This window comes from Phaethon lepturus, unplaced genomic scaffold (genome assembly GCF_000687285.1).
Source record: "Phaethon lepturus isolate BGI_N335 unplaced genomic scaffold, ASM68728v1 scaffold21711, whole genome shotgun sequence".
NCBI lineage: Eukaryota > Metazoa > Chordata > Aves > Phaethontiformes > Phaethontidae > Phaethon > Phaethon lepturus.
The window spans coordinates 1-15,825 of record NW_010520080.1 but is presented as its reverse complement, the minus strand read 5'-3'; the positions used below and the strand labels follow the sequence as shown (position 1 = coordinate 15,825).

General features: G+C 37.6%; 1 protein-coding gene across 1 annotated transcript in view; it reads right to left on the bottom strand.

Annotated features, from left to right (window-relative positions):
- Nucleotides 1-14,793, bottom strand: part of COPB2 (coatomer protein complex, subunit beta 2 (beta prime)) — a 15,969-nt gene extending 1,176 nt beyond the window's left edge. The window contains exons 1-21 of the mRNA XM_010297287.1: nucleotides 14,788-14,793; nucleotides 14,077-14,214; nucleotides 13,385-13,471; nucleotides 11,515-11,641; nucleotides 10,284-10,432; nucleotides 8,967-9,113; nucleotides 7,306-7,405; nucleotides 7,025-7,167; nucleotides 6,604-6,803; nucleotides 5,918-6,028; nucleotides 5,549-5,637; nucleotides 5,365-5,471; nucleotides 4,915-5,058; nucleotides 4,090-4,220; nucleotides 3,574-3,781; nucleotides 3,232-3,342; nucleotides 2,186-2,400; nucleotides 1,812-1,904; nucleotides 1,552-1,732; nucleotides 1,339-1,407; nucleotides 545-547 (exon numbers count right to left, since the gene is read on the bottom strand). Coding sequence (XP_010295589.1) covers nucleotides 545-547; nucleotides 1,339-1,407; nucleotides 1,552-1,732; nucleotides 1,812-1,904; nucleotides 2,186-2,400; nucleotides 3,232-3,342; nucleotides 3,574-3,781; nucleotides 4,090-4,220; nucleotides 4,915-5,058; nucleotides 5,365-5,471; nucleotides 5,549-5,637; nucleotides 5,918-6,028; nucleotides 6,604-6,803; nucleotides 7,025-7,167; nucleotides 7,306-7,405; nucleotides 8,967-9,113; nucleotides 10,284-10,432; nucleotides 11,515-11,641; nucleotides 13,385-13,471; nucleotides 14,077-14,214; nucleotides 14,788-14,793 — 2,559 coding nt within the window. The remainder of the gene's footprint in view (nucleotides 1-544; nucleotides 548-1,338; nucleotides 1,408-1,551; nucleotides 1,733-1,811; nucleotides 1,905-2,185; nucleotides 2,401-3,231; nucleotides 3,343-3,573; nucleotides 3,782-4,089; nucleotides 4,221-4,914; nucleotides 5,059-5,364; nucleotides 5,472-5,548; nucleotides 5,638-5,917; nucleotides 6,029-6,603; nucleotides 6,804-7,024; nucleotides 7,168-7,305; nucleotides 7,406-8,966; nucleotides 9,114-10,283; nucleotides 10,433-11,514; nucleotides 11,642-13,384; nucleotides 13,472-14,076; nucleotides 14,215-14,787) is intronic.
- Between the last annotated feature and the right edge of the window lie 1,032 nt (nucleotides 14,794-15,825).

The following is a 15,825-nucleotide window of genomic DNA, read 5'->3' as shown; positions in this document are numbered from 1 at the left end:
GCAGGAAAGAGATTAGGTGACTTGAGCTTGTCACAGCAGTTTAGCAGAGGTGGCAAGTCTTAGTACTGTTAGGCTTTGTGTTCCATACCCTACAATGGTTTAACACTTGCCCTCTCTTTGCTGCTGCACACATTTTACATTAATATATAATTCATCTGTTAGTACCATTACTGAAGCAATGGTACTATTCAATTAATTATATAATTAATCTAAATATGGTTATCTCCTACAAAACCCCCATATTCAGCCTCAGCTGTAAGAGACAACTGTTGTTTAAGGACTTCTATGCCATCACTAACTGAATGCAAAGATACACTTCTAACATTAGTGGTCTTGTTTTCAGCTTCAGTTCTAATTTGTTTTAGAGAACTTTTGCAATTCTGCACAGAAGTTTGATTTTGCTTTAGTGATACTTGCTGTGAAACACAAGCAGCAAAACAGTCACTAAAGCTACTTGAAAGTAAGCTAACTTCTCTGAACTGTCAAGAAAGTTTTGTAGTGCATCTCCTGCAAGGAAAAAACAGACAGAATGGAGAGTTGTGACTTTCTGTTTCTCCCTCAATTTCCACTGCAGTTCTTTTAGAAGTTTATAGCCTCAAAGAGCAGTGCCAACATCATTGTCTCCAAGGAAGTCTCCCACTCTGATTTTCACATTCAAATGTAAAGTGTATTTGACATGAGCAAGAATTACAAGTTGTCATCTTCTGTTCAAGCGCTGAAAAGCATTTTAAGTGTTCATTTCAATCTGTATACTTATAGGTTAAATATGTCACATGTTTTCTGCATAAGACTTGGACAACTGAGACAGTAAAAAAAACAAACCTCAGTTACTTCAGATGTTGATGAGAACATAATTTTCAAGTAATTAAGCACGATTCCTAGTTAGTTATGGAACAGTCTTACTCTGTAACCACACACACTAGCAAAGAATATAAAGCATTTTTAATTGCTGTAAGATGCAAGTTTCCAGGTTCCAACTGCTGAGCTTTTAGAAAACTCGCAGCAGTTGAGAGTGTTTTATGTGCAAGCGAAATTGTTTTTCTGCAGGATAAATTCGATGGTAAAACTCTACGACTACTCACACTAACAAAAGATGACCCAAGATAGGTAACCACACAAAATAAATACTTTCACAGTCAAGAAATTAGTAGTTAGAGAAGTAGATTAGGAAGAGTCTGAGACAAAAGAACATGAAACTGAGCTGCAGTGCTTACAAGTCAAGCCAATAAGAGCAAAAATTTGTCCATTATGGGTGAAATAATTCTCCAGGGTAGATGTTACTGTAAAATAGCAAAATTGCCTCTTTCTTAGAGTTCACCATTTAGTAGTAACACTGACCTGAGGTGCCGTTACTCCAGAAGGCTCAAAGCCCTTTGCTTCTTCAAGTAAGTTTCTTTCTTCATTTGGCTAAAAGTAAATGAACAAAAACACACACCAAAACATATGTTCATGGAATGCTTAAGTGGTTGCACTGACTTGCTTAAAGCTGAATTTATACCGCACCAGCTGTTTTTCTTCCAGAGACAGTGAGAGCTCCCACTTCTTACTTACAGTGACAAGGGGGTATTCCCTGGCTGGCCGCAAGTCAGCAAGACTTTGTTTAACATATTCTTCAGCAACAAAAGCTTCCTTTAATCCAGGGAAAAGATTTTCATATTCTGTAGGATCAGCAAGGGACTCGGCAGCTTTTTGATTGACTTTAGAGAGATTCTCCCGCCACAGTTTCACAACCCTGGAGACACAAGCCATAGTCGTTACATACAGCTGATTTTGACAACGCTATTTATGGTCTGCATATGCTTTGAAGTTACCTTGAAACTTGGCTTGGCAAATATGTCCGTGCAAGAAAAGCAGCTTCTGGGAGACGCCCGGTTTTAATCAGGAGTTCCAAACATGAATCAAGCCTAAAAGATTTTAAAATGTGATTTTAACCAGTAAGTTTAATAAAGACAAGTTTTTGTATTAGATTAATATAATAGAGTAAACAGTTAATTTCAAGTGCTTTCGTTTCAGATTTTAACAGTAGCAGCCATCATAAATAGAATCGGCTTTCCTGAAAAGGCACATGCCACAATCTTTCTCCAGAAGTTTTAAGTTAGCTGTAGTTAACCATTTGAAGAACCTGAGGTTCTTTGCATTTCGGAAAGCAGAACAGATCAATCTGAATCTCATGCTCGCTACTTACTTTCCCTGTAGGAAGTAGCTCATAAACGCAACATTGTTCTTGCCATCTTTTTCTGCTCCTTCAGCTAACTTATTCACCATGTTCGCATTTCCTGAAGCCGTAGCCAGGAGCAGTAGTCCTCCATAGTCTTGTGCATGGTGGAGACACTCCTGGGCTAAGCCAAACTGGCATTTACTAATGGCAAGCTCAGCAAGTTGCTTCCATTTCTGTTCTGACTAATGGTACAAAAGAGGGGAGGGAGGGAAAGAAAAAAATGACAACAAACCACCCTCATTTTTGAACAGCATTTATAGATTTTTCAGAGCATTCAAGATGAAAATGTAAGGTGACTTTTGAAGGTACTATATGCCATCATTACACTTGTAAGATACATTACACAGAGAGTACAATTCCTGCAGCTTCACAGCATGACAGAGCGAGTGTTATATGCAGATCATTACACAGCTATACCACTACATAAAATAAACAGTTTTTCATTAAACATGGAGGGACGAGGTAGAAATCACTTTGGAAATTTAAACAGTAACAATCTCTTAAAGAAGGCTCTCAAGTTAACCTTCGGAATGTAAGACAGACATCTGTCTCTCTAAGTTACCACTCCTTATCACTAACTTCATTATTTTACAACAGGAACTATAAGATCAATTCTCTGAATAATGGCTACAGGACAAACTGCTGCCTGGCAGATTGATGCACCAGGGAGACTAAGTTTGTCAAGACTAGAATGAAGGCCCAGAGGCTTCAGTCCCACCACTCCTCCTCTCAACTGTTCAATACTGGAGATCAAGGCTTGATTCTTGGTTCAAGTTTTGTATTCTCCAGGAGTTCCTGTTGCTTTCTGAGCAGACAACATTTTTCTGACCCCATCCCACAGCTTAGATTCCTTTGAATTACAGGCAGGAGAGCTTCACCAAGGAAGCTGGAGGCACTGGAGTGTTCAGGGAGCTGTACTGCATCCCCACATACCACTGTCTTTTGTTACAGGGCCTCTTACATTCATGCTACTACTCAGAATTAATATGAATCACCAAAAACTGTATGTTTACCTCTGCTTCCACTGCAAGCTGATAGGCTATTTTTAATTCTCCAAGTTGAAGAGCAAGTTCAAAACGATGCTCTGGATCTGTAGATACTGCAAGAGCTTGTTGTTTGAAACCCTAAAATAAAAATCTGAAAATAAGACTGTGATCTGTCTGGTCAAACAGCATCCTAGATGTTCTAACAAAAGCCCTTTAAACAGAAGGTTAAAGTATTCTAAAATAAATCCTAAAATAAAAAAAAGTTCATGCTTACAGAAAAAATGATCTGGTTTTGTTTAGCAAATTCAATTAGAAATGTGAATAAACTGATTTATGAAGTTTCTGGTAACTAAAAAGCAGTTTTCTTGCCTGTTTTTCAAGAAAGTGTGCAACTCTCGTTCTCTGTTCTTTTGGAATTGTGGGAAGAACTTTATCAGCCATACCAAAATCTCTTCTCATCACAGCAGTTTGATATTCAAGCACCGAGACCAGCAAAGAGTAGCTAACAATGTTTAGCTCTTTATCACCCAAATAAAGTCGGTTGTCCTTAGGGATATACCCCAAAAGATACATTGTCCTGAAACAAAACAAAGAATATTTATATTTTATAGATCCACTGCCAGTGTATTAAAAAAAAAAAAAAAGAGTCCAATAGTATTTACAGTAGCAAGAATTCTCACATGTAAAATTCTATTTCTCCTATATATGCACTTTCACGTAACACTGTATTACCTCCGAGATTACACTACTGCCTCAGAACATACATGTAGCATGATACACAAGAAAAAGTAGTAATGCACAGCAAGCAGGTGGAAAGGATCACCTTGTCCCAACTTCATTGAAAGAACATTTAACACTTGCTTGCAACCCAGTGCAGCAACTTACCTGTCTAAGTGGGCGATAGTGACAATTTCTCCTCCGACGTAGTAGTTGAGTCTGTTCACAGAACTGGTGTAAATAAAGCAGTCGCCTACCCACAAGCCTGTTTTCACAATCTCCTGAATCTCACCAAGAACCTACAAATTAAGTTTAATTTAGTTAGATATGTAAAAAGGTACTTTTAGATAGCAGAAAGACCATTGCATTTTCAAATTAAACTTAATAGTCTATACTTATGGAAATAGTTGGGCAAGTTGCAAACAAGTTTAGATAAGAGTTTGGAAGTACTTAAATAATGCTTTTAGTTTTACAGAAACACTAACTTATGAAATCTCTTGCTTAATACTTGTCTAAACCAATTACAAATCCAGGACACAAGCACCAAACTAAGCAGTAAGCAAGCAAAGAAAAATTTCACAAGGAAAGTTGTGTTTTTGACGTTTCACAGCATGAGGTTTTTTCTACTTTTCTCGAATTTCAGTAACATTTCAAAACTTGAAAATTGCAGAAAAAGTTTAAGTAATGTAAACATACTACCTGAGTGTGTGCTTTAAAAATAACACCTATAACTCTGTAGTACAGTAAACAGGTATCTGAAGAGAAATGTAAACATCAAGGTCTGTCGTACTGAGATTCCAACAGGGATACTCTCTCCAAGGAACCCAAATAAAATGATTAAACAGTGTTCCTCAGGCAGATTTATACTGTATTCCAGTGTTCTGGAAACTAAAATTTAATAGGACTATGTTAAGGACTAAATTTGCTACACTCAAGACTTGCTTCCATGATCTTTAATCCTATTCCATTTTTTTTTTTTAAAACAGAGGGTACCTCAAAAGCATCTTCAATTCCATCTTCAGTGACACCTTCATGTGTCTCTTGGGCTGCTGCAACTTTTTCTGATAGGTATTTCAGAATGAAGAATGACTCTTCCGTAGCAATGCAGACAAGCTCACCCGAGTCAGACCAGAAAATCTGTATCAGTAGAATCAATAACGGCACTGTTTTAGAGACCCCAGGTTAAGAAAGAAGGATGTATAAATTAAAGTTAAAACATACTAACTCTAACAGAAGCTTTAGTACTTGAGAAGCCAACACATATCAACACATATAGGGATTTTTCTTCCCCTTCTGCTACAAGATAGAGATAAACTTAAGAAGTTACTACTTTACGACTGACAGCTTGGCTTCATTCAGGAAAATCATCAGTCTATTAAAAAAAATAATAAACATCAGTAGACAGAGACAGGTGAATATCTTCAGTCCCATCTAGAAACTTACATGTTTAGGCTGAATTTCAATTCTGCGAATCAATTCTGTGTTTTCCCAATCATAGAATGCCAAACCATTAACAGATCTGACACCCAAGAGGAAGCCACCGTAGATGCCTGCAAGAAAATAAAGGTGAAAGAAATCCACACGCAAAAAATGTGCCAACTGATCTATTTAAAAACTAAGTACTTACCTTCTGCTCCAAAATCAGGTTTGAATGACTTCTTCTCTTTGAAATTTTTAAATATCTTTACAACACTGTTGCTCTCCCTGATTGCATATCTAAATAGAGATTGCATTGTAAAGAAAATAAAAATTATTTGGCTTTCAAAGTAGTAAACTTGTAGAAGCTTATAGTTTTAGTAAACAACTGCATTTGATTTATCTTCAAAAAATCAGCAGAGTGCTACAAATGGAAAATTTCAAAGGAGGACAGTTATTGAAAGTTCATTATCCTCACAGGTTTTAGTCTTCAGGCCAGCTTACTGTTTGTACAGCCTGAAAACTAGCAACAGCAAGTTTACATTAATATAGAGGAAAAAAACAAATCTGCAACACTTACTCTGAAGAATCATGTGCCCATACGAACTCCTGAGCAGAACCAAAGCTCTTGTTTCTCAAAGCCATAGCTGTGTAGATGATGTATTCACCATCACCACACACTACTACAAACCTAGAGCAGGAGAAAGACGCATTTGTCAGACACCTGTGTTCAGTTCAATAGGCATGATCAAGTAGACAAATTATCTGAAAAGTTAAAGGCCCCTAGCCCAATATAACCACTGCAACTGCAGACAGAATAGGATAGCTTTGTATATTCCAAAAATGTCACAGAACCGGGTTTTCCTCTGTGTCACGTTGCTAGCTACTTGCTATTCCCTCTTCCTTCTGGCCTCTACTGAGCAGCTCTTGTACATTGTAGCCCTTTACCTCTTCTTTTAATTTAGCTTACTTGCTAACAAAAAAAACAATTCAAGAGAAGTGATAAAAGAATGTGGTTTGCTGCTATTACCTTTTGTTTGCATTCTTCTTCCCCTACCTAGAATGTCCAACTTGTCTGTTTAAGCAGTTCTTTCGGGTGAAGCCCATCTATTACTCTGATTTTACACTGCCTGGCTCCATGACACCTGTTCTGCAGAGGCTTTCAGCACCCATGCAACTTCTTATTTTTTTTAACTGGAAAACTTTTGGATTGAAAAGAAAAATGAGAGATCAGAAATGTTTAAGTATTGGTCTAAAATCTATTACCGTCCATTAGGGTTGTGCTGAATTGTCTGAGGATAGATTTCACAGCTCCCCATATCCTTTACAGCCAACGGCAATCTTTCTCCGTCTTTGATCTCAGCATCTCCCATAGCTTTCAAGTTAGCTTGTTGGACTTCTGAATGTTTAGCCCAAATAATTTTTCCATTTGCATCCATGGACATGGCAGGTTCTTCACGACCAAGCTAGGAAGGGTGGCATAAGAATTTAGCATGTGGAGAAAATACATTCTTGATTTTCTTTTCAGTTGAATATATCTAGTGAAATACCCTGTCTCTGCCTAAAAATGCCAATTAAAATGCCCGATTTTCAGTATTTTACATCTTACCACAGAATCAGAAATCAGTTGCTCTGTACACAGGACAGTGATGAATCACCATTTATCGTTCCAAATCATTCATTATACCTTAACAATAATGCTGCCTTCATCATATCCCAAAGCCACATTATTGGATCCTCTCAAGCTGGCCACACACCACACTCTCTCCATACCGTAGTTGAGGGTACTTTCCAGGCGGTAAGTGCTTGAATGCCAAATGCGCACAGTTCCTGGAGGAAAAAGAAAGACACACATGCCTTTTATCTCTTCTCTCAATGTGAGGGCAGGAGGTGTGTAGCCACACCACAAGAAGAGCTCTCCCATAAGTTCTTCCCCTGTCCTTTATAGATCAGAAAAAACAAAATTACCGTCTTCTGAGCCGGTGATAATGATAGGCAATTCAGGATGGAAGCTGACACATGACACATTTTGAGCATGTCCTTCCAGTGTTTGTACACATGTTTTATTCTGGGGGGGTGGGGGGGGGGGAAATAAAAAAAAAAAAGAAGAGTCAGAAGTACAAGTACAGATAATAAAGATAATAAATATGTTGCTATATTTTTACCTTCATTTCTCAAAAAAAAAAATCTTCCCCCAATCCAAAATTTATCTGAAAATGTATTTCTCTAGATTTCTTCCAGTAACACTTATTTCCAAGATGCTCAAACAACAGCATTAGACATACTAAAACCCATGACTGTATTGAGTTAATTTCTCCTCCCCAGAAGCGGAGTGTCCTGGAGAAGATCATATCCAGAAGAAGAAACAATCTCTGGATAATTTGACTGACAAGTTCTTTACTGACTAACCTAAAAATGAGGAAGTCGACAGTGAATTTTCAGGGTTAAATTTAGGTTTGAAAGTCCATTAGTTGGACCTTGACAACTTAGAATCCCTTATGTTTTGTCTAGAATAATCTGTGCTTTTACAGTTTGCTGCTGGAATATCATAGGTTTCTGCCTAGAAGATATGTTTTCTCCGAGCTATGTAGCACAACAGAGAAAAGAACAAGATAAAAAGCTGAGTTTACTGCAAAAAAAAAAAAAAAGAGCAAAAGATCAATCTCATTACAGCTAAAGACATATATAATATTGTCTTTACAAATGTTCATTCACACAGTTGTAAAAGAAAAGTCTATTCTACTTGAGATAACTAAGATTAGGCCACGTTAACTGATGTATGGTGGCTGTACATGGTGGCAAAATTTCAAGTACTGTTATGTAACAGTCATTACTGTTGTAATATAATGTGACAGTCATTACTTATGTAGCGCATAATTAAATTACCAGTATTAGCTTTAACTTCTGACCTTGGATTTACTCTAGGGCAACATGCTTTAACAACCAGAAAGTACTATCTAACAAATTTCATCCTTTCACCCGTCTGGCCATTCATACACTTGTACACAGTAAGAACTTCAGAGCTCTAGGTTTCAGCAACAGAACTGAATCCCTGGATTCAATCTTTCCTGTAGAGCAATCAACCAAGTCACCTCATGACCCCTGCAAACTGTCAAGCAGAAGCACATGCATGTGCGTGCAGGCACCCATGTGCCTGTGTAAATGTGCATAGGATGAAAAAGGAGAGATGGAAGGGAATAAAGAAAAAAGGAAGAAAAAAAAAAGAGGTGAGAGCATGGAAAGAGTTGATACATGAACGATATTTACATTTGAACATGGAAGAGGAGCACTTTAACCCACAAAAAATGAAGTCCAAAAGGCAGGGATTACTACGTTACAAGAAAAAAAATAATGCTAATAATAGAAACTTCATGTCAAATTTAATTCTACAAATTAACTTTCAGGTTATTTAGATTCACAACAGATTTTCTCAAGGATTAACAAAATCTTTTTTTTTTTTTTGTCTTAAATGAAAAACATGTCATGAAATATTTGCCCCCCACTTCCTTCTTGCCAAAGAAAAATCAGGAAAATCTGTTGGTGTATTCAAGTCCTTTCCTTCTTTTTCTATTTCTTCACTAATGGTTTTGCTGGCAGTCTGCACAAAAGTTTAAGAGTTGACCGCATACCTGGTAGTCCCAGATCTTAACCAACCGGTCATCTGCACCTGAAATGAGATATGGCTTGTCTCCTCCACTGTAATAGTCAATGCAGTTTACTCCTTTCTCATGGCCTTCCAAAGTAAAGTTGGGTGAAGAAGAGCCAAGCTGCCACACCTTCCCAGAAACAAAGCAACAAGAAACCCAACTGCATGTAGTTATTGATCTTTTGCATCCAGGTCAACTTTGCAAACAGAGTGGGTATTTAGATGTACTTTAAAATTCCAAAGGTACAGAAAACAGAATTCTAAAGACATGGTTGTTTTCTTAGGTGAAGAACCTGAACAACTACTTATCAAACGACCAATCCTCTTCCCAAATAAACAGAAATAACTTCTGAGTATACCGAGTTCCACACACTGTGCGCACACCTCAAAACAATGGAATTGGTTTCTTTCAAACTTTTTTTTTTTGACATAAAACCACACAAGACACTGTTTGTAGGAAGAAGTATCTGTTTATGAAATGAACTAATAGACCTAGAAAAAGCAATCAACTATTTGTGCATACATAGGTTGCTCCCATGTCCTGAATTTTATTTTTTCCAGTTACATTAAGTGAATGACAAACCTCGTGCTAAATGAGGACTTAAAATGAAACAAGTCAAGTTGTAGATATACTGCTATTTTCCCATGATTATCAAATCAAATCAACATTTATATGCACCTTATATCAACATCTGAGGATGTATGAGATCAAAACCGGGTTTTTACAGCCAATACACTGATAATGTATAGGGAATGTAGGTGTCTGCTCCAATGGCTGTAAATCTATGGTCCCAGATATTCAGCAACAGTTTCACAGAAAAATCAAACTCATGAGGGTCTACCATGAAGACATCTTTGGAAACAATTAAATAGACAGACAGCCAAGAACAGGAAAATAATGGGAGAAATGCCTTTTTTTTTTTTAATGCATACAGTTAAAGGCTTTACCCACTAGAGAGAGAGATGTAGTTTCAATTTTCCCAAACTAATTGACAGTATAACCATTACCACTCCCCAATATTTCTGTGTAATCCAAATGGAAATGCAGCACTTAAAAGTTTAGAGAACCACATTGCAATGATTAGAGGTGACAGGTAAGCTTGTCAGTTTACTGGATTACTTAGTAGGTGCATAGTAACTCAACCAACGTTCAGGTCTTTGTTCAGTAAGAATTCTATTATTGCACCTTCTTTTAAGAATTCGGACATATTGTCCACAGAGTATTATTGGTTTGTGACTCTGATAATTACTTCATGACTAAAAAAACCAACCAACCCAACCCAAAATACAGTTTCTCTACCTTGATTGTCCTATCCAAAGAGGCACTGGCAAACTGATTATTGTCTTTTGGGTTTATGACAATCTGCATGACATAATGGGTGTGTCCTTCAAACACTTGAGAACAAGACCATTTTTTATCCCAGTCCCAGAGTTTAATGAGCATGTCATCTGAAAAAACAAAACAAAAAACCACCAAGCTTCAGTTAATATATTCTCTTATCTACCTTCTTAGACTATATAATCCTTAGAACTTCAAAAAAAAGGTTCACTCATCCCTTCCCCCTTGAAAGGGGCACTGCTAATACTCAATGTATTTTAATCTGTAAGATTCCCAGTCCTTTCTTGTAGAAGGACCACAGGGAGTACAAGTTTCTCAAAAAGGTTGTCCAGTAAAATGGTGATAAAACTGAGAAAGAAACACATCTGTCTTAAAAAGGGAGATTAAGAATTGAATTATAAGAATTGAATTAAGGTGCTGAATCATTAATCTTAAAATACCAGACAGATATTAAAGTAACTAGAGCCATGCTTTCTTCTGCAGTACCTACTCTGATGAGCACTATGGAACAGGAAGCAGAGACAGCCAAGGTGGCTTCCTAGTACATTTATTTCAAGTATTAGCTTCAACAGCAAAACACAGAAGTATATGGTTCTTCTGCCTCACAAGGCTCTCTGCATTCTTGCAGAACTCTGACTGCATTAGTAAGGTTTCCAGGAATGAAAAGGACTGAGTAGCACGATGTAGACATTCTTGGACAAAATCTGTTAGGATACTGGGATCTTCCAATTCTGAGTAAGATAGATTAGCTCAAATAACAGAGAACTCAGAAAAAATGTGGAAGTTATTTGTTGCTTCAAGTCAGACTGCCAGCTGAAAACATACTCCAAACCATTATGTCATTTTTTTAAAAATCAGAACTTCAGTGTGGCAAACTCAAGTAACAGCTAATTAGCACATATATGAACCTTTCCTCTGGCCAATATTGAACAACAAGGTTCTTCAGTCTTCTCTGACAAGAACATAAGCTATTATATTTTAAATTGTAAGTACAGTTGATATTCCATTTAAAAAAACATGAATGCATCTGGCAAAGATGTAACACGAAATGACAACTGTCATGTTGGCTAATTGCTCAAGGATTCCTGTTTCAGCAGAAAAAGGAAAAAACATGCATCCCTCACTAGGTAGGAAACAGAAGCCAAAAAACCAGCTGGTTAATAGATGTAACAATATACTAAAGAACTCTTACCGCTGCTTGTCAGTATGAAAGGCTGTGTGGGATGCACAGCAATACAACGAATGTAGTCTGAGTGTGCTTCAAACATATGAACTCTTTCCAAGGTGTTGTAATTAAAAACTCTAATTTGCATGTCATCCTATGAAGGGAAGAAAAGCCACCATTAAAATAGGACCCTCTGTATAACACACCTTATGTTCAATGCAGGGTAGCTAGAAAAAAAAAAAAAAACATTCCACCATTGAAGAGCCTCTACCAACAAAATATTTAAGAAAATGTAGTTTCTGTACATCACTAATGATACAAATTATACTTTGATTGAGAAGTCTATAAATTACCCAATCCTATTCCAAGGCATTTATGAAACAGAAAAAAATTCAACTAAATTTCATTTTTAAAAGATGTATTTAAAATAGTGCAAAAATGCTTTTAAAATTATTAATGCTTTATATGAAATGAAAAGCAAGGTTCTCCAACTTAAAATTTATAATTATGTTAATGCTGTGGGGCCAGGAGGAAAGGAGTTGCAGCTCTAAGTCAAGTCGAAAGGTGGTATCAATTCTAAAAAATAAAGTTGACAAGTTCTTTTTTGGGGGAGGTATTTTTATTTCAGATACAGTATTATTAAAAGCAGTACTCCCAAGCCTTAAATTTTTTTTCCGCTGACAAGGAATAAGACATCAGGTAAAGCTTTCAGAAGTGACTGTGACTTACAAGACCATCAGAGTAAATGAAACTTAGTGATAAACTCTACACTACTTGTTTTATCTAAAGCGTTTACTTCTCCTCTCTGCCTTTTCCTCTTTCACATACAAGCGTGTTTAAGCAGCGACACTTACAGAAAACACTCTTCAGAATGGCAGGAAAGGACAAGGATGTTCTTTCGAAGACCAGCGTATCAGCATAATGAATATGCAACACACAGAATAAGCAATAACTAATGTCACATCTTCATAGACATTAAGACTTGGCCCTGTTGCTGAAAGCAGCTGTCTTGCCCTTTCCTTGCCATGTCTTGTCACTGCATTGCAGCCTCCCTTGGGAAAGCTAGGACAAATACAGATGCACACTGATCGAGAAACTGATCCAGCTGAAATTAAGTTGATAAAAATAAAAATGGAGACTAACTTTCACCGGTTACTAATCCATTTCACATACAGCTGTTTGAACTCTTGTGCTGCCAAAGAGGCAGTGTCATACTTGAGAAACAGTGATAACTTATGCGCACTTGAAGTAACTGGGTCATAGCGGCATAAGGCAATGAAATGACAAGAAATTTTTTACTCTGTGTATAGGGCAGAAGACTAGAAAAAATTTGAGACAAAAAAAAAATTAGGCATTGCCTCAGTTTAGACAAAAAACATTCATTCCATCAAGAAAAACATGTTACCAAGATTAGAATAGAACTATTCCTCTCAAAGTAGACCCACTGAATAAAAGCAGAGTATTTTTCTAGAGAGAAGTAAAAAAATTTAAAAAAATTAAGATAACCAAGAAAAAGAGTAGAAAGTAACTTCTATGTTATCTTACCTAGGATAGTCAATAGTTTCATCTTAGCTACATTAGCACTACTAATATTTAGTCAAAATTGGGTGCTGAGCATATTCCAGTTGACAGTAAAGGTTGAATCTAGATTTACCTTGCACTACATGCAGAATTAGCCACCATATTAGGTTGCTCTCCTTTGAAATGAAAAGTTCAAGTTTCTAAGCTTACTTAAAGGAGAAAATTTTTGGGAAACTGTACTGAAGTATTCTTTCTCTTCTAAAAATTCATACCAAATCATTAAGTTATTAAGTGATGTACAAAGGATGTACAAAGCACGAAAATAAATTAGAGAAATACTACTGCATATGGAAATCAGAAGACAACAATAGCTTACAGCTCCTGTGACAACCCAGTTCTTTCTTGCCACGAATTTGGCAGCTCTCACTGGCAGGTCACACACTTCAAAAGTCTTCACCAGCGTCTAAATATAAAAATGATAAGTTTATAGCACTGGAGACAGCATCTGTTTTGAAATCAGCTCTTTAGCTTTTCTTAACAGTGTCCAGTATGTTGCCTACCACACCACATACACACTTTTTAAAAGGAACATACCTGTCCCAGAAGGCAGACACTTGCCTGTTCTGGTCTTTAACACCACCTTAATGTTCTCCCTTCATTCTTAACCCAACCCCACCTCCGAATATTTTTGGAGCTGCTGCCCAATTTCAACTATACTGGATAGACAGGTAGAGGTCTAACAGTTCCTACACCCTTCACAAATACAGATGGCAGCTACAAGACAAGAGGCATCTAATCTTGAAGAAGGAAAGGCATTAGTTTGCAAGGAATTTACAAAGGAAATAATTCTTGAAAAACACATTTATAGGAAATGAAACATCATTAAAGCGACAGCTAAAAATACTCCTTGTCTATTATTATAGTGACTTTTGCAATAAGATGGGGGAGAGTACAGTCAATTACTGGCAGTGATTTAAGATTCTTCTTGTGTATCTAGTACTGAAAAACAGAATTTATACATCTGTCAGTTATTCAGATTTCATAACAACGGAAAATCAAAATCATCACCTGTGTTTCATGGTTCCAAACACAGACACTGCCATTGTAAAGGCTAGCCAACATCCATGGCTCTGTGGGATGCAAGTCTACGCTCTTCACCCGGTCAGACCGAGCTGTTAGTTTCCGTTTTATATCAAGTCGAAGAGGCTAGAGACAAATAAAATTGAGAATATCAAGTTATTCAACATAGAACTGGCACAGAAATATGATGGAAGAAGGAAAGCAGAAGTTAAACCTTAAAATACAAAGAGCCAATCCTGCTTTTCAGGCAGACAGAAGACTACTACTCTTTTCTATCTATCTGCTTATTTATTCTTGTAGGGGTTTCTAGAAACATCACATGGCAATGGGTCCATTTAATTTACTTTTGTGAAATTCAGAATTTTTTCATACTGTAAAAAGTATCTCCAGCACAGTCAAAAAAATTGCACTGCATATCTTCCTGTTGTCCCTGAACTACTAAAGCAAAGAGAATTTGCTTCCAATACAAATGATAGAAAATTAATCTTCTTGCTACTTCACCTGAAAAAAGAGGTGGAAAAGCCAGTTATCACAACAGAACACAACATTTGCCCACTATAAATTTATTTATGTTCACAATTCCAATATTACATTTTAGAATGGAACACTAAGTTTTAGAATAGAACACTATCTAGTAAAAACTGGGGGTGAAGGAAAAGTTTAAGTCTTTCCCTTATACAGAAGGCTTTGACCTTCTACTTTCATCACCAGCAATATAAAGCCAAAGTATTCAAAAGTTGTGAAGTATAGCCAAATGATTTTCTAAAATATTTGAAGCATTACAGATTTGTTTAGACACTGAAAGACCGTTGAGCTCACTTAAAGCTGCTGATATTTTATCTCAGAGAACCTAATGGGTAATGTCTGATCAAAGAATGATGCATGCATTTATTAGCAGAATAAAATTAATAAAACCTGCAATTACATATGTTAGACATCACAAGGAAAAAAGATACCTAGCTATCCTGTAGTACCTGTAACTTATGGACAGGACATCCAACCGTAGAGAATGAACTTGTGGTTTATTTCTCCTGCCATAAATACTAGAAAAGTAGGCAAGATAATTGCACATGGTTCTGTGCTTATCCTTGAAATGGCTCTTACCTACTACTACTACTAAGGACCAGACTATGGCTGATCTAAGAGGTTAACTGCAACATGGACTCAAAACAGTTTGACAACTGCTAGGCTTGTTTGATGAATATCAAACTGCTAACACAGTCCAAGGGATCTGCTCTGTAACTTCGCGGATAATGATGCTAGGGGTCTTTCACGTGCTTATCAAGTTATTTAATTTAAATGACAGAACAACACGACGACTTCTTCAGGTAATGCAGGAAGAAGGAAGCCCAGGTCAAACCAAGCAAGAAGATCCTGCACAGACATCCCTGTCTGGCCCTGCTCACAGCCAAACCCAACTCCCTCAGGCAGGCACAGCGGAGTGCCCAAGGGCCCCGCGGCGTCCAGGCCTGGCTCTGGCCCGTCCCGGTGGCCGCTGCTCGGGCCCTCACCCCCGAGGCCTGCGGCTCTTCAGCTCACGTCCAGCTGCGCTGTTTTTCTGGAGGCGCGGGGGGAGCCGGCCAGAGGAGCAGCTGCGCGGTGAGAGGATGGGCTACCTCAGCGAGGCCAGGTAAAACCAGCTCAGCTTTGATTTTTCAAGCCCCGTGCGCGGGCGGCTTACGCGCAGTGGGTTCGGCCAGGCGCGCGGCGACCGGTCATTAACGGCCGCGGCCCCCA